The sequence below is a fragment of the Macaca fascicularis genome, chromosome 10, assembly GCF_037993035.2.
Source record: "Macaca fascicularis isolate 582-1 chromosome 10, T2T-MFA8v1.1".
Classification (NCBI taxonomy): Eukaryota; Metazoa; Chordata; class Mammalia; order Primates; family Cercopithecidae; genus Macaca; species Macaca fascicularis.
In genome coordinates, this window is record NC_088384.1 from 4,916,611 (window position 1) to 4,932,826 (window position 16,216).

General features: G+C 58.8%; 1 protein-coding gene across 24 annotated transcripts in view; it reads right to left on the reverse strand.

The window, feature by feature from the left end:
- Nucleotides 1-16,216, reverse strand: part of GRAMD4 (GRAM domain containing 4) — a 153,626-nt gene that overhangs the window by 67,020 nt on the left and 70,390 nt on the right. For all 24 annotated transcript variants that reach the window (XM_065521721.2, XM_045364224.3, XM_065521715.2 and 21 more), the window contains exons 4-5: nt 4,082-4,202; nt 937-998 (exon numbers count right to left, since the gene is read on the reverse strand). In XM_065521721.2, coding sequence (XP_065377793.1) covers nt 937-998; nt 4,082-4,202 — 183 coding nt within the window. The remainder of the gene's footprint in view (nt 1-936; nt 999-4,081; nt 4,203-16,216) is intronic.

The window sequence follows — 16,216 nt, forward strand, 5'->3', positions numbered from 1 at the left end:
GAAGGCCAGTGAGGAGCCGCCTGCAGCAGGTGCTGCCTTGCCACAGTTTCAGGCCCTGGGACCAGAGGGCCTGTGGTCACCATATCCAGGAGGCTGCGGGCTCAGGGCAGAGGTTCAAGAGCCACAGGCCAAGGGGGCTGAGGTCTGTGCACCCCAAGGCCACCCGGGCAGGAAGGATGGGGCCAGGGCAGGCTCCTGCGGCTTCTTCCGACCCCCACTGCAGCCTGGCAGAGTTTTTAAGGGGAGGGTCCAGGCGAGATCGGCACACTCATCCCAGCCGTCAGCGAACCGGCCCAGCTGTGTTCCCGTGGACTTTATTTATGGACTGAAATTTCAGGTTTACATAATGTTCTCATGTGATGAAATGAAACCATTTAAATCTGTGAAGCCAGGCGGGGGCTGGAGTTTGCTGACCCTCAGGTACAGGGAACTGTGCCAGCTGCCTGCAGGGTGCGGGGCAAGATAAAGAACAGGCACTCAGGGATAGAGGACGAGGAGCGAGAAAAAAGGGCACGTGGCCCCTCACTCCCCACTCGCAGCCAACCATGGCCCCACTGCCCACTTGGTCCGTTCGGGGAGGCACCAGGGCAGTGGCAGTGACCAGTGCGGCTCTCACATCACTGTTCCGTGGGGCAAGGCTGAAACCGAGAACGAGCGTATTCCCCAAAGAACACACAATCACGCTTCAGTTGAGTGACCAGAAATTTGCGATGATGACTATGGTGACTCACCACTTCGCCTCAGAGACACTAACCCAGTTCTGACGGGAGGAGATTCCCGGATGCCAGCAGGTGCCTGGGCACAGAACCAGCACCTGCTGCCCGCCCGCCTGCTGGGGGTACCTGCTCCATTGTTAACCTGGGCCTGCAGAACCAGCAGGTGACGTGCACCCGCCTGCCTGCCCGCCTGTCCACCTGCCCACCAGGGAGGGTGTACCTGCTCCATTGCTGGCCTGGGCCTGCCCTTTTGGGGGCTGCTGAGCCGTCTGCTCCTCGGTTCTTAAAAAGCAGGGGGAGAAGAGACAAAAGGTCTGTTAGTTCCAAACTCCATGCCAAGTCAGGCACCCCCCAGGGTTCCTGCGGCCGTGTGCTGCACAGGAGGGCTCAGGTACAGCGAGACTCTCTCCGGAGTCCCCACCGCTCAAATGCTGGTTCCGAGCGTACACAGGCAGAGCTGCCTTCCTAACAGGCACACGTTCTGTTTTTAAACAACCAATGGTTCTCACCACTCTTTCCTATTCATTTTAGCACACTTGCTGCTTTTTTCATCATTAAGCTCAGAATACTCTCCTATCACCAACCTGTCTGCTAATGAAAAGATACTGATTGACACACATGTATTTATCAAGTACCACGCTAGGCAACAGGCTGGGTGCCGCCTGTCAGCAGCCTGTGCCCAGCTCCCAGCTCAGCCTACTCCAGTGACCTGCCTGGTCTGGGCAGAGTCACTAGATGGCCACTAGGGTCTGCTTCCGTCCCACACCCAGCCCCTCCAGCCAAGGCCCATGAGCAGGTGCAGCACAGAACGGGGTCAAGTGCTATGTGGTCGCCCCTAACCTTCCTAACTCTTGGGGAGCGGGAGTGGGGAGGGAGGAAGCTGGGGGAGGAGAAAACCCTGAGAAGAGAACAGAGGGCGGAGCACAGGGCAGGGCCAGGTAAGCGGCAGGCAGGAAGCAGACGGCGAGCTTTTCAGTGGGTTTTGGACCCACAATGGAGAGAACCTCTGCCCACCAACAAGTAGCCTTAAACCAAGGTGACTTTCTGAGAATTTTCTTAAAAACCAATATAGAGGTTTGCATAAACAGAATTGCTGTGCTTTAATCCTGCAGCTTCAGGGGGTGTGGTGTGTGTGTTTGTGCAGTGTGCGCGCACATGTACCTGTTTGTGTGTGCCCTCACACACCTACCCACCCTGGACAGACCACAGCCACCCAGACCCACCCCAGATCTGTACCAGGATAACAAGGAAAGAGGAGGTCACTCTGTCTGGGACTGCTCTTCCTTCACCCCTCCTCCTCCAGGCTTCCAGAAGGTTCCTAAGCACCACCCCCATGTAAAGCAGGGGAGGGCCCTTAATGCTCTCAGGACCTTCAGCTTCCACTTCCTGGGTCACAGCCTGGACGTTCCCTTACTGCCCACTCCCCACCCATTCCCAAGGCAGAGACTGTGTGAGATGGGGCTCCCTGTGTCCTCACAGCTGACCCGGGCTGCACACACCGGCCACCAAGGGGCTTTGGTAAAAGATGAAGACCAGATCCCGGAGTGGTGCTGGCGGGGGTGAGAGGACGGGAAACAGAACACAGGGAGCGGGGCCGCAGGGATAGCCTCAGGCCACCTTAGCCACCTGGGAGAAGCAGCGCCCCGTCGGGGGGATGGCACTGTGGCCAAATGCCTAGGGACTGCACCTGTCCCTGGGATCTCTCAGCGTGGCAGGTCAGGTCTCTGTCGCACCTCTACATAATTAAATGTAATTTAAGCTTTGAGCTTCTGTGGATTTTCACAGCAGGTTCAGCATCAGGTAAAGCGCCCGCCGAGGCCCATGCACCCATTTCTGGCCTGGGAGGTTCTGCCAGGGCGGAATAGGAAAGTGAGGCCTCTCCCTCCCCCACACTAGCTGGATGCCCCCACGTGAGCCCCCCAGGGCACTCCACAAGGTCATGCTGACCTGCAGGAGGCGGGCAAGGAAGAAGTGGGAGCCAGCCCAGCGGACCCCCCGTCTTCCCACACACTAAACCTGAGGGTGCTGAAGGGAGCCGCTTCCTCAGGGCCAGCTAAGTAGCGACACGTGGAGCCCTGACAATGACACACGGCCCCTGGAGTGCCCGGAGCAGGCAGTCTGTGCTCAGCTGGGGTGTCCCAGAGACGCTGTGTGCATCCCTAACCGGTGAGAGCCATCCATGTGGGTCATGGGGGCCATGGACAAAGGTGTGGCCAGTGGTGGTGGGAGGCTGGAGGAGGGGGATGTGGGGGAGGCTGAGATGGGAGATCCGGGAGGAGGCTGAGTGGGAAGGCTAAGGGGGAGGTTGAGTGAGTGGAGGCTGGAGGGAGGCTGAAAGTGGAGGCTGGGTAGAACCTAAGTGGGGAGGCTGAGGGAGTGGAGTCTGAGGAGAGGGGCTGAAGATGATGCTAGAGGGGAGGCTGAGCGGAAACTGAGGGTGGAGACCGAGGGGGGAGGCTGAGGGAGTGGAGGCTGAGAGGGAGGCTGGAGCAGGAGGCTGCTGGAGTGGAGGCTGAGCGGGAGGCCTGGGAGCCAGAGGTGAGGCCTGAGCTCCCTGGCCTCATCCACCGGGCACCAGTTTGAACTTGTGCAGAAGGACACAGAGCCTCGTGGTGTTAGTGAGACAGGAGGGCATTGGCTTTGTAACTTGCGCTGGGGTCCTGAATGACCTGTTTCCTGCTGGCGGCACTGTGAGGCACAGGGCAGGGTGAGGGAGGAGGCTGTGAGCACTCAGGGCCCCGCATGGGACCCACAGGCAAGAGCAAAGACGTCGGCTGTAGACATGCCCTCTAGGAGCCAGGGCGGCACTGGCACCCAGGACATGATCCTGCCGGGATGGGGGCAGGGGCCACAGGGCACCCTGAGGGGCTGCAGTGCGGCTGGGGCAGACAGGGCAGATGGGAACACGCACAGACAGTGCTGGGAGGGCAGGTCCTAGGAAGATCCTAAGAGGCCGGGCCGGCCCTCAGGATGGGGCAATGGGTGGACGCACAGAACGGGGTCACCTGCAGGCCACGATCAGGGCCACGAGGTGGCTCTGGGGCTCTGCAGGTCCCATGCCAAGCCTCTCTTCAGTCGGCCTGGCCCCAGGCCTGGGAGCTGGCAGGAACACCTGCGCCAAGGTCCCCCTTTTCCAGACTGCCAGAGGCACAGGAAGATGCCACGTTCCCAGGACCAGGGCTCATGCAGGTATAGGCAGGACCTACACCTGGGAAGTCGGAGCCGGGCCCACCCTCACTCTCAGTCCTCTCCAGGGCCAAGAACGCTGCTGCCAAGAGGCTATGGGTGCAGCAGAGGCTGGGGCAGGTGGGGTGGGGGGTTGGGGCAGCCGCACACAGGCCAGGGCCCCGAGGAAGGCAGGGTACCTGGCCTTCAGCACCTCCTGCACCTTCTGCTCCAGCTCCATCCGCCGCTGCCGCTCCCGGTCCAGCTCCTGCCGCAGCATCTCCGCATTGGTTTCTTCTCGCAGCTTCCGGAGCTCCTCCTCTATGGGGGAGAGAATAGCCAGGTGACCATCCCTCATGTCCACATGGCCCTCTGACTCTGGGATGCTGGGGCAGGGGTGCCTGACTCAGAAACAGCAGAAGGGTCTCTGCTCTGTAAGCAGACCTGAGCCCTGACCTTCCTCCAGGGTACAGGGTGCTCACACAGCAGGACACACACTGGTCCCCATCCGGTCCTTCCTCCTGGGTAGGAGCTATTAAGGGGGCTACTATTGCATGACTAGGGCCAGAATGAAGCAAGGGTGTGAATTTCTTCACTATGTTCCTAACAGTGCAACACAGAACACAAAAGTCACTTCACCGAGCACCGCCACGCTGAGGACACCTGCGGAGAGGACACTGACCGCACCCGGCCAGCCCACCACACCTACCCAGCGCCTCCATGCGCTGGGCGAGGTTCTGGGACGCATCGGTGGCAGAGCAAAGGCCCTGGGCCAGCAGGGACAGCCCACAGCTCAAGCTGGCCAGGGGGCCTCAGAAGAGCACGGGGCAGGCTGGACACAGGGCTGCTCTGGGAAAGCCTGGGGAGAACATGAAGTCTGAGTGAAGACCTGGAGGGAACACAGTGAGGCCACAGACTCTGGGAAAGAGCATCCAGGCAGAGGGAGGTGGCGAGGTCAGAGACTGGAAGACTGAGGATGGAAGGGCCAGGAGCCAGAGAGGGCAGGCAGACTCTGGGAGTCAGGACACTTCCACCAATTGAAGATAGGGGACAGGGGACTCGGCCTCTCTCCCACTTCCTCTGCCCCAGCCCTGCCTCCTCCTCCTCAAACCAACAGTGTTGGGTCACCTAAGGGCAAGCCTGAGGCCCTCGCTTCTCCCCCACTGCCCTCCCAGGGCCTGGCACAGGCTCCACGCATGAAGGACGAGAGCAACAGACTGATGAGAGCAGAGAGCTGGCACCTGTGGACACCCCCAGGTCCTTGGTCCTTCCCAGAGGCCTGGGCCACTGACTGGACCCTGCCTAGATGCTCCCCTCCCCAGCCCACCCACCCTCCTCTGTGTGGTGTCCCCTGCCCAGCCCAACCCTATCTCCTTGACAGGCTCAGGCAAGGTCACGGGTAAGTCCAGGTGGAACAACGCTGGTTGACGGGGCAGCAGTGGCTTGCAGAACCCAGCTGAGGGTCACCTAAGTGCTGTCTCTACCCAGAAGGCTGCCTTGGCTGTGGCCTATGGTGGCTGAGGGTCCAGATTGGTCAGCCTTGACTTCAACTGCACAGACCACACCGACCATGGGGTGGACACGCTGAGATCTTACAAAATGGCAGCGGCAGCAGGAGAAGAGCGTTTGCTGGAGTCCCACAAGATATTCCGGAGACAAAGGAACATGGCCAGTGAATTCACCCAGGTTCGTGGGCAGGGCCAGCAGCCAGACCCCACCAGCGTGAGGCAGGAACCCTTGGGGGTCTGGCCAGCAGTCAAAGGCTGAAGGCAGGTTTCTAAGCCTGGAAGCTTCTTTCTGGGTAGGGTGGGGAGATGTTCAGAGTGACCCCAGTAGCTTCCTTTCCTGTCCTGGATACCTCACCACATGACTTGGGGCCACAGGGCCATACCTAAGACTCTAACATTGAGGCCAAGGGCAGTAAGACAGCCTCAGGCCCCAGTCCCAGGCCAATGTCCAGGAGTAGCCGTGAAGAAACAGCAGGGGGCGGTGCCCAGGCAGGGAGCAGCCGCAGGTGGACTGGGGTCAGTAAACCCAGAAGCCAAAGGTCAGCACACCTTCCTGCCCGGCAGCCACAGGCTCATGGTACCCAAGAGGGAAGAGACAGGCGCCAGCATCTCACCAGCTCCACCCCCACTGGGGATGCTGGCGGCTCGGTGGACGCCGTTACTAACCAGTGAGACAGTATTCAGATTTGCCAAGGGCCAGGATCCATTTGTTCACTGTGGGTGTCTGGAGCTCTGCCTCGCTCCCCTGCCTTCTGGGATCGGCTCTTCTCCAAGCATGGTTTCAGGGTCCTTCAGCATCCTGGACTCCCGAGAGCCCCCCACCAGGGTAACTGAGCTGGCCTGGACAAGACCCTCCCTATGGAGGGTGGGGTGCGGGGCACTGGGCCTGTCCCTGCGGGCTGCCTGGTCTCATCAGGCTGGTTTGCTCCAGAGCTCACCCTCTCCGCCCTGCCTCCGTTCTGGGGAGAAGCGTCTGGCCCTGGCACGGCTACTTTTCTCCGTGGACCGAGGTCCCCAACCCGCTGACATGACCAGGTTCCACCACCTGGCTGAGCGTTAGATGAAGCCGGTGCCTCCCCAGGGCTCGGGACAGGCTGCGAGGTACCAAGTGTCCAGTCCGGGGGCTGAACAAACGCAGGGTCAGAACAGAGGCAGGTGGCCTCTGCCCAGGGCCTTGGGAGGCTTCCGGGTCACAGGGGCAGGGTCCAGCCGGGCCTGAGGTTCCAGTTCAGAGCAGCAGGAAGGAGCCAGCAAGAGCAGCAGGGCTGACCCGGGGCTGTGAGGGCCACGTCTCCAGGGCTGAGGGAGCTGTACCCAGGCCCTCCCTGGGCGGCCGGCTGGCTCCTTTACAGCAGAGGGGAGCAGTGCCAGCCACACTCGGGCGGGAGCCCTTCACCCCCACATGTCTGGGGTTCTTTCTTCCAAGATCCCACATCCATCCGCTCTGCTGGTCTCTCAGGTACCTCAGACCCATCCCCAAGTTCTTAAATGGCGTCCCAGCTCCTCGCACACCCTCCCGTCCGGCTCCAAGCTGAGGTCCAAGGCTGCTTTTAAAGCACAAGCCAGAACGTGTTGCTTTCCCGCTTAGAACTCCTCACCGGGCTGGCAATGGATCCACTTCCCAGCCTGAAGCTCCCTCCTGAGGCGGCCCCCCTACTCCCAGCCTCAGCGCCCTCCACACCCTCCCGAGGCCCCCACCCCCCCACTGCCAGCCTCCACACCACTCCCAGCCTCCACACCACCCTCATCTTTGCTTTTTGGGCTCAAGCCACAGAGATTTGCTTTTAGGTCCCCAAATGTCCAGAAAATATTCCGATTTGCCCAGGGTAGGGCCTGCCCCAGGACCTTTGCATGTGCTGGCCCTGGTCCCGAGGAAGCTTCTCTTCCGCCCTCCGGGGTCAGGTGTCCCTCAGCCTCAGTCCTGACCCCAATACCACTTCCCCAAGTGAATTCCCCAATAGCCCCCCCATCCAGTGCAGCCTTCTGTCATTTTCCCTCACGGGCCCTGCTCTTTCCTCTTGGGGACAACATGAGTCCCACTCCGGGTGCTGGGTGGGGCTTCCCAGAGACGACACACAACCTCCTGGTAACGTGTGACATTTCCAGGCCTCCATTACTTGTAGGCCTCCCTGACTTGTGCCCAACACACTCCACAGATTCTGGAGAAGGGACCACCGCGGTGTCACCCTCTGTTCCAGCCCTAAGACCCAGCCTAGCCCAAGGAGGAGCCAGCAAGATGTGGGGAAGGGAGAGTGGCTGGGAGGGGATCTCGGCCGGTTCTCACATAGCGCGTCTAGCAGGGAGGGCAGACGCGCTGACCAGCAGGCCGTGCACGGAGTGGAGGCAGCCGGGGACTTGGGCATTTGGGGTCACAGCCCTAACATGGTGATGAGTCCACAAACCCCACCCCCCGCAGGGACCTCCACCCAGCCCCTTGCCAACCTTGCAAGGGGCTTGCCAGCCCTCCGCCCTCCTGGCGCCACTTGAGGGCCAGCTCTTGCACGCTTTCGTCAGAAATACTCAGGTAATCGTTACATGCCGGACTCTGCCACAGCGCCGGGACACCACCATGAACAGAGGGGACACCACCCTGCCCTGAGAGGGTGCCTGGGTGGGTCCCCAAGAGCAGCATGGAGCGGGTGAACCCACGGCGTGGGCCCAGCCTGGCCCTGGAGCCCTTGGTGGGCGGGTCCATGCCCCAAGGCAAGAGGAGCCTGGGGACCCTTCCTCCGAGAGGGTCACATGCCCACCGACAGCCAGGAGAACCTGGGCATCTCAGCCCATCTGAGATGGATGCTGCCCTCCCACCCCACTCCCCAGCCACCTCCAAGGGACCCAATTCTCAGCCTCCTGGCCCCTCTTTTGATGTCCCTAGCATACAGAAGGGGCTTCATCAAGTCTCACTGGATGAGCAAAGGAAAGAACCAAGTGCCCCATCAGCCGGGGTTTCTCCCCAAAGGGAGCGTCCGCCTGGCTCAGTCCCGAATTCGGAGCCAGCTGCGGAGGGTTCAGAGACAGCCACGGGGCGTTTTCATGTCATGTCTCTGTCTTCATGTTGTGGCAGTGACTCTCACCGCGTGGGAACAGAGGTGAGACAAGTCACGCTGGGCAGTCTTGCTCCCAGCAGGGCTCTTGCGTGGAGCAGGCCAAGGCGGGAAGGCTCGGGTGCTTTCCCGGGTTAACTCCCAGCACCCACACGTCACCTCCTCTGGTCTTGGCCCTGTCAAGGTCAAGGCAGCCCATATGCCTCTCCACCCATAGGTCAGAGAGGCACTTCGGCCCCTCCCTGCACGGGTAACAGGAAACCACATTTTCCTAAATGGGGCTCCCCTCTACACCCCTTTCTGGAATGACTAAGCCGTGAAAGGGTAGCAGCCAGCCAGGTTCCACCACGCGGCAGAGCACTGGCCAAAGCCTGGGCCAAGGTGGCCAGTCCCAGCCCAGGGATGGATGTGGACGGATGCGGACACGGGTCCCTCCTGGAGCCTGGGATGCAGCATCGTGCCTGCCTGTGTGAAAAGGTACACTCACAAGCCTGGGTTCAGAGGTCCAAGGGGCCTCAGGCAGCCGCCCCTCTTTCCACCCTGGACCTCCTGGGGTCAGGCTCTCTGAAGAGCACAAACAAATGTGAATGCCAGAGCCCTGCCATCCACGCTGCTCAGAGCCCAGAGGACGCCTGGCTCCCAGGTCGGCCAGCGGCACGGTCCCCTCAGCCTTGCAGACAGGGCTCCTCGGACAGTGTGGCGAATCAGCCTGTCCCAGCTTCTGGAAGAGCCACGAGGCTTCCCACCTTTGCCCGGTGTCATTTCTGACGGTACAAAGACAGCTAAGTAAACAAAACCGGCCGGAGCGTCTGACCGTTGATCTCCCATGAGTCTTTCCCATCTCCGAGCACACGGTTCCCTGCAAGGCCAGGCTGCTGTGTCTCCAGAGACTGAAATGATGATCACACGCCCCACGACTCCATCTCACAGGCCTGCCTCCCGGCCAGCAGCGACACATTCAGGTCAACTGCAGTGTGCCGAGCACAGCTGTATCTTTCCACAGGACAAAAGCGATGCAAATCCCCCATCATCAATTTTTCTTTCTCTTCCTCGAGTAAGAAAAGAAACAGGAGGGCCAATTTCCTGCCCAGAGCAAACGACTGAGCTGGTATTCACATGGCAGACTCCTCTCATCCAGCCCCGGCCCCCATCCAGGCCCCGAAAACCTGTGGCTGCTGCCAAGGCTCTGGGTTCCCTCGGCCTCCGGAGTCGGCCTCCTCAAGCTGCTCACAAACGCCAAAGATGCCGGGCTGCCCCACCCACAGGCCTCCCTGCCCCGCAGGTCAGGGCCGAGGTGTCTGCAGGGTGGGGGTGGGAGCGAGGCCACACACAGGGCAGGCCACGGGGCCCCTTGGTGACCTCTGCATTTGTTTCCCATGGCTCGCCACCAACACAGCGGCTTAAAACAACACAAACGTATTCTCTTACAGTTCTGGAGTCAGAAGTCCAGCCTGGGTCTCCCTGGGCTGAGGTCACGACGTGGGCAGGGCTGTTCCTTCTGGAGGCTCCTGGTAGGGAGAGACCCATTTCCTGCCCTTCCAGCTTCCCGAAGCCCCGGTGCTCCTTGGCTGGGGGCCCCCAGGGAGCAATGACATCACTGTGACCTTTGACCTCACCCTCACACAGCCTCCCCTGACCTTCCTGCCGCCTCCGTCTCAGAACCTCTGTGGTGACTGTGCGCCCCCGGGTAATCCAGAACCATCTCCACCAAAGGTCTGCGACTCAATAATCCAGAACCATCTCCACCAAAGGCCTGTGACTCAACAGTCCAGAACCATCTCCACCAAAGGCCTACGACTCAATAGTCCAGAACCATCTCCACCAAAGGCCTGTGACTCAATAGTCCAGAACTATCTCCGCCAAAGGTCTGCGGCTCAATAGTCCAGAACCATCTCCGCCAAAGGCCTGCGACTCAATAATCCAGAACCATCTCCGCCAAAGGTCTGAGACTCAATAGTCCAGAACCATCTCCGCCAAAGGTCTGAGACTCAATAGTCCAGAACCATCTCTGCCAAAGGCCTACGACTCAATAGTCCAGAACCATCTCTGCCAAAGGCCTACGGCTCAATAGTCCAGAACCATCTCCGCCAAAGGTCTGAGACTCAATAGTCCAGAACCATCTCTGCCAAAGGTCTGAGACTCAATAGTCCAGAGCCATCTCCGCCAAAGGTCTGAGACTCAATAATCCAGAACCATCTCCGCCAAAGGCCTGCGACTCACTAATCCAGAACCATCTCCGCCAAAGGTCTGAGACTCAATAGTCCAGAACCATCTCCGCCAAAGGTCTGAGACTCAATAGTACAGATCCATCTCCGCCAAAGGTCTGCGGCTCAATAGTCCAGAATCATCTCCACCAAAGTTCTGAGACTCAATAGTCCAGAACCATCTCCGCCAAAGGTCTGCGGCTCAATAGTCCAGAACCATCTCCACCAAAGGTCTGCGGCTCAATAGTCCAGAATCATCTCCGCCAAAGGTCTGAGACTCAATAGTCCAGAACCATCTCCACCAAAGGCCTGTGACTCAATAATCCAGAACCATCTCCGCCAAAGGTCTGCGACTCATCCACATCTACAAAGTCCCTTCTGCCAGGGGAGGCCATATTCACAGGCAGGGGGACATGGCCACTCTGTGGGGCCATGATTGTGCCAACCATCCTCTCCCTTGAGATGATCGTGTCAGGCAAAGGAACCAAGTGCCTAGGCAGGCTGGGCGAGTCCTCATCCTTCCACCCGGCCTGGCGTGGACTTTCCTGCCTCTGGCAGTCCTTGGGTCTTAAAACCACTGGAAGCCCTCCTTTGGTGGGTCCAGGAGCCCTCCAGGAGTATGGGGTCCCCGGTGGCCCCAGTTCTGTCTCTCTCCTCCCCACTTCCAGCTGTGCCCCCAAAGGCACCTGAAGCAGGATTCCCTGGCGCCGCCACCAAGGCGGCCCCACCAGAAAACTGTACACTGAGCCTCTCTAAAGCTCCACAGTGAACAGCACAGATGGAGGGGATGTTCCAGAGTCACCCACGCAGCCCAGAAATGCATGACCTGCCACAGCGCATCCTAATGGCAGCACCGGGCACCTTCTCTCCCGAGACTCCCTGCACCTGTCTCGGGCACAGACACGTGCAAGACGTGTGTGAGCATCCAGGCGGCAGCCATACACGCCGCACAGGGATGGGAGGCTGCCCGGGTGCACCAGGATGCGCGTGGTATCACACCTGCCGGGGCCAAGTCCCAGGTAGAGACCCAGGGGTGGGAGCCGTGGCCTGCGACATCAGACCAGAAAGTCATGGCCCTGCAGGAGCAGAGGAGCCACCACATCAGAGGCCACGGCTTGTGCGGATCCCGTGGCACTGTTTCCAGCCCAGTGAGCTGTGCCTCTTCCAGGGTCGAGTGCCGGCTGAAATGGGCTGAGTGCACAGCAGACCTGGTCACAGCAGCCACCGAATGGCAAGGAACCCAGTGGGAGGCCAGGGGCCCAAAATGCCTGGCCAAGGAGTGAGTCGAACCCCGAGAACCTAAGTGCCAAGGGAGCACCTGAAACGAGAAATCTGTGCCTGCCTCGTGAGTTCTCATCCAGGGGTCTGCTCCCCCAGTGCCCAGGAAGGCACGTCGGCCGTCTCACTGTCAGGAAAGAAAGCGAGGCAGCCCAGGTGCATGGCCATGGGGAAACCAGCATGGCTACCCAATGGGCCAGGGCCTGCCCCCACTCCAACCACAAGAGTCATGGGGCAGCAAAATATGTCGGGGTGGAGGGGAAGATGGAAGGAGGCCCAGGGGACACTCTGTGTGCCCAGAGGGACCCTCAGACCCACAGGCGTCTTGCAGTCGGGGGTCAAGCTCTAGCACAAGGTTTAGGGATGCTCACGAGGAAGAGTGGCTCTGGTCCTGCAGGCAGCCCCACCCACTCCAGATAGCACCAGCCACCACTCTCCAAGGAATGAAGCAGATCAGCCACAGACCAGGAGCCCCTGGGACAGGACAAGAGCCTGGTGTGGCGCCACATCGCACATACAAATCGCCCCACAGAGGCTAAAGGAAGCCCCGGGACAGCCAGGCTGGTTGTGCACCCACCCACTCCAGCCTTCACACCTCCCCAGCGTCTGGAAGGAGAAGGGCAGGGATGACCACCTCACCGGTCACTCCAGGGCAGCCCCCAGCACGTTCTCTGATGAGTGAACGGCCACCCTGATTTGAGGGGAGGCAAAGGAGATGCGTCGGCTCAGGCCTACGCAGGCCCAGACGGTGAGGCCGAGGCCCGGCCTCCACCCAGCCTCGACGCCCAGCCCACAGGGAAGTTACTGGAAGGAAGGAAAGCAGCTCTGCGGCTATTTTTAAACCTGCAAAAGTAGATCTCTCAGGCAGGAGTCCTCTTGGCACACGACTGATTCAACAGGCCCTGCCTCACCCAAAAATAAAAATCAAGTGATAATCTTTAAATAAAACTCCTTCCCACCAGACCAGGGGCGCGAACTCAGGATCCACCCAAAAAGCTGCTCCTGGCCAGGCAGAGGCCTGCACCCCCAGAGGCCCGCACCCCTAGAGGCCCGCACCCCTAGAGACCCGCACCCCCAGAGGTCCCACCTGGCCACCTCCCCTGGACTCTCACCTGAACTCTCCCAGCCCAATTCAGCCCTCCTGCTATCACCACAGGACCTTTCTAGAAGACAGGCATTCCCTCCATCGAATTACCCAGCTGCAAGTTACACTGCAGAGCCCAGAGTACAGCGCCAGCTACAGTCGCCACACAGAGGCAGCCGCTTTAACCCCTTCCTCCCATGGCCCTACCTGCTCGGGGAAGACAAAAAATTCCAAGAAATGCCTTGCTTTCATGGTCAAGTTTTGCCTGCATTTTCTCCCTAACATTTATTTATTGCGGTGTCATTTACCGCTATGTGCGGCGGTAATGTTTACTGAACAATCAACTGTCAACACCGTCTCGGTCGGTAACTAGGAAGAAGCAACCTTCCAAGCACATCACACCCTAATGTCGTAGGCTGCTGCGCGCATAGCTGGCCGACCGCCGTTTTAGGTCCATTTCAGGACACCAGTGCAGGATCTAAGGTGGACAAATAATGTACTGACATTTTTACCATGCCAAATAAGAAGAACTAGGATCCCAGCCAGGGTTTCCACCCGGAGCAGCTGGTTTTCAGAAACCGATGCCTACCTCTCCCTGTGAGAGGCACGTGGCATCTGACAGCCCGTGGGCTGGACTGTGGGGCTCCGGCCCAGCACGGAGCCAGGAGAGGCGTGTGCTTGACAGCACGTGCCGTCCCTCGCCCCCGCAACCTCCCTTTCCAACCAAGCACTTGGCACCCAGCAGCCAAGCCCTCCGGGCCCCCAGTCCCTTCCCACAGCAACAGGCTCTCTGCCAAGCACCTGCTCCCTGCTGAGTGTGGGCTAGGGGCAATCAGGGACACTCCCCAACTCCACTTCCAGCTGGTGACTCTAGGCCCCAAGGCACTAGGAAGCAAAGGTGGCACAGATAAAACCGTGCCTGGGACCAAACACCAGACAGAATGAGAGGAAGGAGGTACATCCGGAGCTCTGGGAGGTGGCCAGTGAGGCCTTAAAGTATGTGCAAAAGGGCATGCCTAGTGGAGGAAACAGCGTTATTAGTTAATTTATCTACCTATCCATCCATCCATCCATGCATCCATCTACTCACCTGTCTGCTCATTCACCCATCCATCCATTCATCCATCATTTATCCACCCATTACCTAATCTATCCATTTGTTTGCCTTCTCATTGATGCATCCATCTATCCAATCACCCATCCATCCACCCCCATGTCCATCCATCCACGCATCCACTCACCCACCCATCTAACCATCCCTTCTCCCATTCACCCACCCATATATCTATCTACTCACCCATCCATCCATTCATCCATCCATCCACTCACCCATCCATCCATCTACTCACCCATCCATCCATCCACTCACGCATCCATCCATCCATCCATCCACTCACCAATCCATCTACCCATCCCATTTCCCATTCACCCACCCATCTATCCATCCACTCACCCATTCATCCATCCATCCACTCACTTGTCTGTTCATCCACCCATCCATCCATCCATGATTTACCCACCCATTTACCTAATCTACCTATTTGTTTGCCTACTCACTGATCCATCCATCCATCTACTCACCCATCCATCCATCTACATGTACACTCATCCATCCATCCATTCATCCATCCACCCATCCATCTATCCAGCAATGCATCCATCCACCCATCCACTCACCTGTCTACCCATCTACCTATCCACTCACCCACAGCCAGCCATCCATCCATCCATATATACATACACGCAGACGTGCACTGAGCATCCAATAGCTGCCAGGCTCTGGGCCCAAGCCCTTGGAAGTCACAGATAAGGCAGCAGCTACCTTTACTCCCTCCCACATGAGTCCAGTTGGTAGATGAATGTGACAAATAAGGGTCTCCTTACAGAGCTGGGACACTAGGACACACCAGGTGCTGCACCAGCACACTCCATGTGCCACGAGAGAGCTTGTCTCTGCCATGCAGCCTCATCTACAGATGAGGTGCAGAGGACGGGAAGGCTTGCTGGCCTGGGGATTGTCTCACCCACTGCACACAGGACCTCGGCTGTGAGGCCAGGGAGCTGGGATGTGTTCATCGGGGCAGGATGCAGTTGACTAGAGAGGTCACAGAGGTGGGCAGTGGTTCCTGAATTAACACTTCCCATGGAATTCAACACAGGCATCATCCAAAACACCTGTCGGATGACGATGCCGGACCCAGGACCTGCAGCCATTGCAAAACACACAGGCAGGCGTGTTCAGGGTCCCTCTCTGACTTCACCCCAGCCCCTGGGGGCAGCAGGGAGGACGCCCCCCGCTGGCAGGATCAGGGGTTTCTCCTCTGAGGTGTGAGCTCCAGGGACGGGGCCAGGAACTCAGTGTGGCGAGGTCAGCTCACCCCGTACTCAAAGATCTGTCCTGGGCAATGAAGGATCCCAGGGCCGAACATCCACAATGTGTAATTAAAGAGCAGGCGGGTGTTCATGGGGCAATGCAGGTGATGGAGAAACATGGATTGGGGGCCAACTTCGTTTTTTCCTAGGGAAATTCCGTGTAATACAGACACGCCACTGTCTCAGAGCCACCTGTCTTTATCTTCTGCCTGTCTGCTCCCTTCTGTAGGTCTGGGTCAGCCACTCACAGTCATCACTTATTAAACACGTCACTCTAGGGCAGAACCAGACCAACCCAGTGTCTGGCCCTGGAAGTCTGATATGGTTTGACTGTGTCCCCACCCAAATCTCATCTTGAATTCCCACGTGTTGTGGGAAGGACCCGGTGGGAGGTAATTAAAACACGGGGGCAGGTGTCTCCTGTGCTGTTCTTGTGATCGTGAAGGAGTCTCATGAGATCTGACGGTTTTATAAGGAGGCGTTTCCCCGCACAAGCTCGCTCTTTGCCTGCTGCCATCCATGTAAGATGTGACTTGCTCCTCCTTGCCTTCCTCCATGATTGCGAGGCCTCCCCAGCCATGTGGAACTGTAAGTCCATTAAACCTCTTTTGTTTGTAAAGTGCCCAGTCTCAGGTATGTCTTCAGAGTTTATCTTTTCACCACTGGAGAAACTGTAAAAGCGGAGTTTAAAAGGCCTGAGTCAAGAACCACACCCACAGGCCCAGGTCCGAAGGGGCAAGTCCAGAGATTTTGAGTCAACCCCACGCCTAAACCTGTCTCCATCTGGTCTCAAAAGGACACCCTCACCAGCAGGCAGCTGGCAGCTCCCCAGACCCCTCTGCTT